Below are 6,000 nucleotides of genomic sequence, written 5' to 3' on the forward strand. Positions count from 1 at the left end.
TGTTTTGTGCCTAAATGCCAAATGATGATGCGTTAGAAGGCGTGGCCATGATGTCACACGGGTAGGCCTCACTGTGATTGGCTCACAGGGTCAAGTGGCACAGCAGCCACTCGAAAATACAAATTTCATTGTATTTCCACCAAGCTGCAGTGCCAACGCTGCCTGCTGTGTGCGCTTCAGCAGTGGATACACTGCCGTAGGAAGATAGGTATTTCTCTTTGCCATGCGCACGCACGCTAGCGCACATGCTCTTAGTATAATACAAGCCTAAAGCAACAAAAAGCATCAGATGCCAAAGAAAAATACTTCACTGCGTTTTCTATGCTATGATCATTTATGACCAATATTCTGAAGATTCACATTCTATTGCTCTAATGATATCAATGGGGTCAGTGTTTTCCTAGTGTAAAGCTAAGGCAACGGAAGAAACAGATTTCCGTTAATTAAACAATTATCGAACATTGATAACAATTTGCATGCGATCATGATTGAAAAAGAGAAAACAAATCTACCTTGAGAAATAAATGATGCTCCACCGTCTTCTTTCACCGGAACTGATGGCCCCGGGCGAGGGGCAGGAGCTGGAGCTCTGTGTACAATAAAAGATTTTTTCCCTCTTTGTGTTTCGTTGTCAGCAGTTTCAAAGGGCAACACCATGTACAAACTGTCCTCAATGGAAGCAAAGCTGTATGGATCTTCCTCTTCATGGTCCTCCTCATGGTCCTCCTCACTGACACAGTACTCATCATGTTCATACCACAACATTTTTTCAAGGTTGCTTTCTTCTCTTCTTTCTGCTATAATATAAATATTACAATTTCTTTTAGAAACATACTTTTTCACTGTTTCGGTTCACAGTATTTGGTTTGTTTAAACAATTCAACACTGGTACGCATTTAAATGGCAACATTAGTGATCCGACATTCCCTTTTTTACTATGCAAAACAAAAGATACAGTTAGGTCCGGAAATAATTGGACACTGTCACAATTCTCATAATTTTAGCTCTGTACGCCACCACAATGGATTTGAAATGAAACAACTGAGATGCAATAGAAGTGCAGACTTTCAGCTTTAATTCAAGGGGTTGAACAAAAATATCGTATGAAACGTTTAGGAATTGCAACCATTTTCATACACAGTCCCCTTATTTCAGGGGCTCAAATGTAATTGGACAAATTAACACAATCATAAATAAAATGTTTATTTTTAATACTTTGTCGAGAATCCTTTGCAGGCAATGACTGCTTGAAGTCTGGAACGCATGGACATCACCAAACGCTGGGTTTCCTCCTTTGTGATGCTTTGCCAGGCCTTTACTGCAGCTGTCTTCGGTTGTTGTTTGTTCATGGGTCTTTCTGCCTTAAGTTTTGTCTTCAGCAAGTGAAATGCATGTTCGATCAGGTTGAGATCAGGTGATTAACTCGGCCATTGCAGAATATTCTACTTCTTTGCCTTAAAAAACTCCTGGGTTGCTTTCGCAGTATGTTTTGGGTCATTGTCCATCTGTAAAGGGAAGCGCCGTCCAATCAACTTCGCTGAATTTGGCTGAATCTGAGCAGATAATTTATCCCTATACACTTCAGAATTCATCTGGCTGCTTCTGTCTTCTGTCACATGATCAATAAACACTGGTGACCCAGTGCCATTGTAAGCCATGCATGCCCATGCCGTCACACTGCCTAACCGTGTTTTACAGATGATGAGGTATGCTTCGGATCATGAGCCTGTCCAAAGAATGCTGTTCCAGAACTGGGCTGGCTTTTTTAGATATTGTTTGGCAAAGTCTAACATGGCCTTTCTATTCTTGAGGCTTATGAATGGTTTGCACCTTATGGTGAACCCTCTGTATTTGCTCTCGTGAAGTCTTCTCTTTATGGTAGACTTGGATAATGATATGTCTACCTCCTGGAGAGTGTTCTTCACTTGGCTGGATGTTGTGAAGGGGTTTTTCTTTACCATGGAAAGGATCCCACAATCATCCACCACTGTTGTCTTCCGTGGACGTCCAGGCCTTTTTGTGTTGCAGAGCTCACCAGTGCGTTCTTTTTTTCTCAGAATGTACCAAACTGTTAGTTTGGCCACTCCTAATGTTCCTGCTATCTCTCTCATGACGGATTTTCTTTTTTTTTGCAGCCTAAGGATGCCCTGTTTCACTTGCATTGAGAGCTCCTTTGACCGCATGTTGTAGGTTCACAGCAACAGCTTCCAAATGTGAATGCGACAACTGGAATCAACTCCAGACCTTTTACCTGCTTAATTGATGATGAAATAATGAAGGAATAGCCCACACCCATCCATGAAACAGCGTTTCAGTCAATTTTCCAATTACTCTTGGTCCCTTGAAAAAGAGGGGGCTACATATTAAAGAGATGTAATTCCTAAACCCTTCCTCCAATTTGGATGTGAATACCCTCAAATTAAAGCTGATAGACTGCACTTTAAGCCAATATTCATTATTTAACTGTAAGTTTAATTTATTTGGGTACACAGCCAATTATTTCCGGACCTAACTGTAATAGACCCTTTCATGGAAAACACGCAAAGAATATTACGTGTTTTCCAAGAAAGTGTCTGTTATCTTTTGTTTTTCATAGGAAAAAAGGGAATGTCAAATCACTAATGTTGCCATTTAATTGCATACCATAGTTGTATGTAATCTATTAAATAACCCATTGTATATGTAAATATTAAGCTCATTAAAAAATAGTTTGATTACTGTGCACAAATAAAATTGCACTTTATTGGCCACACACACACACACACACACACACACACACACACACACACACACACACACACACACACACACACACACACACACACACACACTAAATAGTCACACACACACACACACACTAAATAGTCATACACAGAGCAACCCGGCACAATAAAAGACAATTTGTGTATCTCAGAGTGTATATAATATCATGGACATCTTGAACCTCCTTCTTGTTATATTAAGCCATTCAAATAACAATAGCAGTTCAAATAAATGTTTCTCCTTTGAAACCATCAGCGTGAACTTGGTTGCTAGAATTGCATTATGACATTAGGGGGTTATTTACTAAAGTCTCCTGACCACATAACTTGGATAAAACAAGCTTTCTGAAAGGGAAAAATCACAATGCTTTCTTTAGGATTTATTCACTTTTAAAAACCATGAGTTTTTTTTTCTTAGTAGAGATGTCCAGATTTACTAAATTGCGTGTGCAGTTTTGCTTCTGCTACTTTGGTTCAATTTGATTGGCAGCAGCATGAGCAGTAGAAGGTAATGGCAGATAACCCTACACATGTAGCAAGACAGGCTGCGGCCTGGCAGGGAGCGAGCGCGCTGACGTTACGTGCTCTGCTCGGCTGGGCGATTTGTGGCCAGCAACATACGCGCGGGGGGAGGTGTCGGGGGGGTTAGGGGGGGCGTCCATGACGTCACCTGATGCACCAGGGAGCGGCATATTCAAATTTGCTTGCTTCGGCTAGCAGCTAAGCGGTGTGCATGCGGAGCCGCTCGCAAACGCTGTCCACACACATTGCAACAATGTGTTTCATCGCGGCCAGTGCAAGCGCGCGCCCGCTCACTGTCACCCTGGACGAGGCCTTACTGTCCTCGGTGCCACGGACAAGGAAGCTAAACTCTGCGGATCTGGGACAGTGTCTTCCGTGAGCATGCTGAGTTGCCAATTTTTTAAATACTTTCGTATGTTGATGGATTAAAACTTTTATTCATACACGAGTGCTGTGGAGTTCTTTCGTTCTATGCAGTATATGCGTATATATATATATATATATATATATATATATATATATATATATATCTCACAAAGCCAGTCAGCACACAGGTGTAAGGGCAAAAACAGATGCTCATCCCATAGGTATTCAATAGAACATATTTACCAGGCCAAAGTCCAGCAAAAAGAGAAAGCACACTGTATAGTATAATCCCAACGTCTTGTATTAGAACAAAAAATACACTGCAGCCAATGTTTCGGTCCCACAGAGAGACCTTCATCAGGACTGAAACGTTGGCTGCGGTGTATTTTTTGTTCTAATACAAGACGTTAGGATTATACTATACAGTGTGCTGTCTCTTTTTGCTGGACTTTGGCCTGGTAAATATGTATATATATATATATATATATATATATATGACTAAAAAGGAGGGAGAGTAGGGTCAAAAAGGTGCACTCAAATGCTGAATTATGAAAAATAGAAATGGACTTTATTAACAAAGAGTATAAAAAACACAACAAGAAACTCATGCATGCTCCTCTCCACGGAAATCTTTAGTAATACTCTGGTTTCTCTTCAAAACGCAAAAATCTTTCGCCTTTTACTAAAGATTTCCGTGGAGAGGAGCATGCATGAGTTTCTTGTTGTGTTTTTATACTCTTTGTTAATAAAGTCCATTTCTATTTTTCATAATTCAGCATTTGAGTGCACCTTTTTGACCCTACTCTCCCTCCTTTTTAGTCATATTATTCCTTTGGGTCGGTAGCACCACCAGAGGGTTACCTTTTACCCTGACCTCTGGTTAACTGATTATTTAATCACACAAGGGTGATTTGATTGCGGCATCTATTGTGTGTTCCATATATATATATATATGTAGCCTGGTCCACCTTGCACCCCCCCCCCCCCCATCCCTCCCCCCCTACCGCCGATGTAGGAACAGACCCAGGCATATAATATCAGAGATTCTATTTTAGGGACATGCTCCAATGGGAGATCCCTCCAGAGGCGGATGCCTGAGGATCCAAGCGGCATGGGACCATGTCGCTGACCAACAGACCCATCAGCCAAGGCAGCCTGGTCTGGATTAAGACCAGGAAGGTATCGCATCTACATGTCCACCATCGACCATACACACAGTGGGTAGCGCTACTCCACACAAACACTATTTGGGTGGGCTTGGACTCTGTGGGTTCCACCGGGGGTGGTATTGTGGTGTGGGTATACCTTGTGGGTGTCCATATGGTATTGTGTTACGCTGTGTGTACTGCTATAGTACTAAAGTTATGTGTTACCAGTAAAGATAAGTTGTGATACCACTGTGTGTATATGTATTCCTTTACTAAGTGGGTTCCTGCGAAGGGGTTATCCAGCTGCGTGTGGATCCTTCTCAGGTGGAGGCGCTGTCACCAGATAGAGCAAGGTCACCCCAGGCTCCCTTCAGTGGAGGATCAGGTCTCCTGTTAGCCACTCAGGTAACGGGTGTGTGTGTGTGTGTGTGTGTGTGTGTGTGTGTGTGTGTGTGTGTGTGTGTGTGTGTGTGTGTGTGTGTGTGTGTGTGTGTGTGTGTGTGTGTGTGTGTGTGTGTGTGTGTGTGTGTGTGTGTGTGTGTGTGTGTGTGTGTGTGTGTGTAAAAAAGTAACAAAAACAATCCAAAGCAAAGCAAATAGCAAATGTACGTAAGCGAGTGTTCTTAAAGTGTGTCCTTAAACCGGTTTATGCCTGTATATCAAATGGAAATATAACTGTATGCTCATTTGCATGTCTTAGACAGGTCTGCAACCCCACCTTTCACCATTATCACACAGCACTCCCACTGCAGCAAGGGGTTCTGGGAAAGGACATGCAAATGAGCACACAGTTCCACCTTTTGCTTTAAAACCATTCAATATGGTTCCCTATACGCTTAAGCTTGCTGCATGGTCACAGCTTTGAGCACAGCCAGGGTTAAAATGCATAGTCAGTAAACCTATCCACAGACAGCTGTTTTGACCTTAATGGGTCTCCTCAGTGTGGGGTTGGTTATAAGGTCTAAGGACCTGTCTAAGACATGCAAATGAGCATACAGTAATATTTCCATTTGCTATATGCTTTGCTGTGGAAGGTTTTTGCCACTTTTTTTACCCACCATAACTTAACTAAGTATGGTAAAACCTATCCTTGCTTCATTTTTGCAAAGCCAGTATAACCAACCCCACACTGAGGAGACCCATTAAGGATGATGATGGTGAAAGGCGGGGTTGCAGACCTGTCTAAGACAGGGGTGAGCAAA

The 6,000-nt window shown here is 42.1% G+C and overlaps 1 protein-coding gene and 1 non-coding gene across 3 annotated transcripts in view; one reads left to right on the forward strand and one right to left on the reverse strand.

Moving 5' to 3' along the window:
* Positions 1–6,000, reverse strand: part of BANK1 (B cell scaffold protein with ankyrin repeats 1) — a 562,852-nt gene that overhangs the window by 86,369 nt on the left and 470,483 nt on the right. For both annotated transcript variants that reach the window (XM_075609123.1, XM_075609132.1), the window contains exon 11: positions 513–797. In XM_075609123.1, coding sequence (XP_075465238.1) covers positions 513–797 — 285 coding nt within the window. The remainder of the gene's footprint in view (positions 1–512; positions 798–6,000) is intronic.
* LOC142473242 (U5 spliceosomal RNA) lies at positions 4,289–4,403 on the forward strand. The gene has a single exon (XR_012790007.1). It is a non-coding gene; the product is annotated as a U5 spliceosomal RNA (small nuclear RNA).

Source organism: Ascaphus truei, chromosome 1 (assembly GCF_040206685.1).
Source record: "Ascaphus truei isolate aAscTru1 chromosome 1, aAscTru1.hap1, whole genome shotgun sequence".
NCBI lineage: Eukaryota > Metazoa > Chordata > Amphibia > Anura > Ascaphidae > Ascaphus > Ascaphus truei.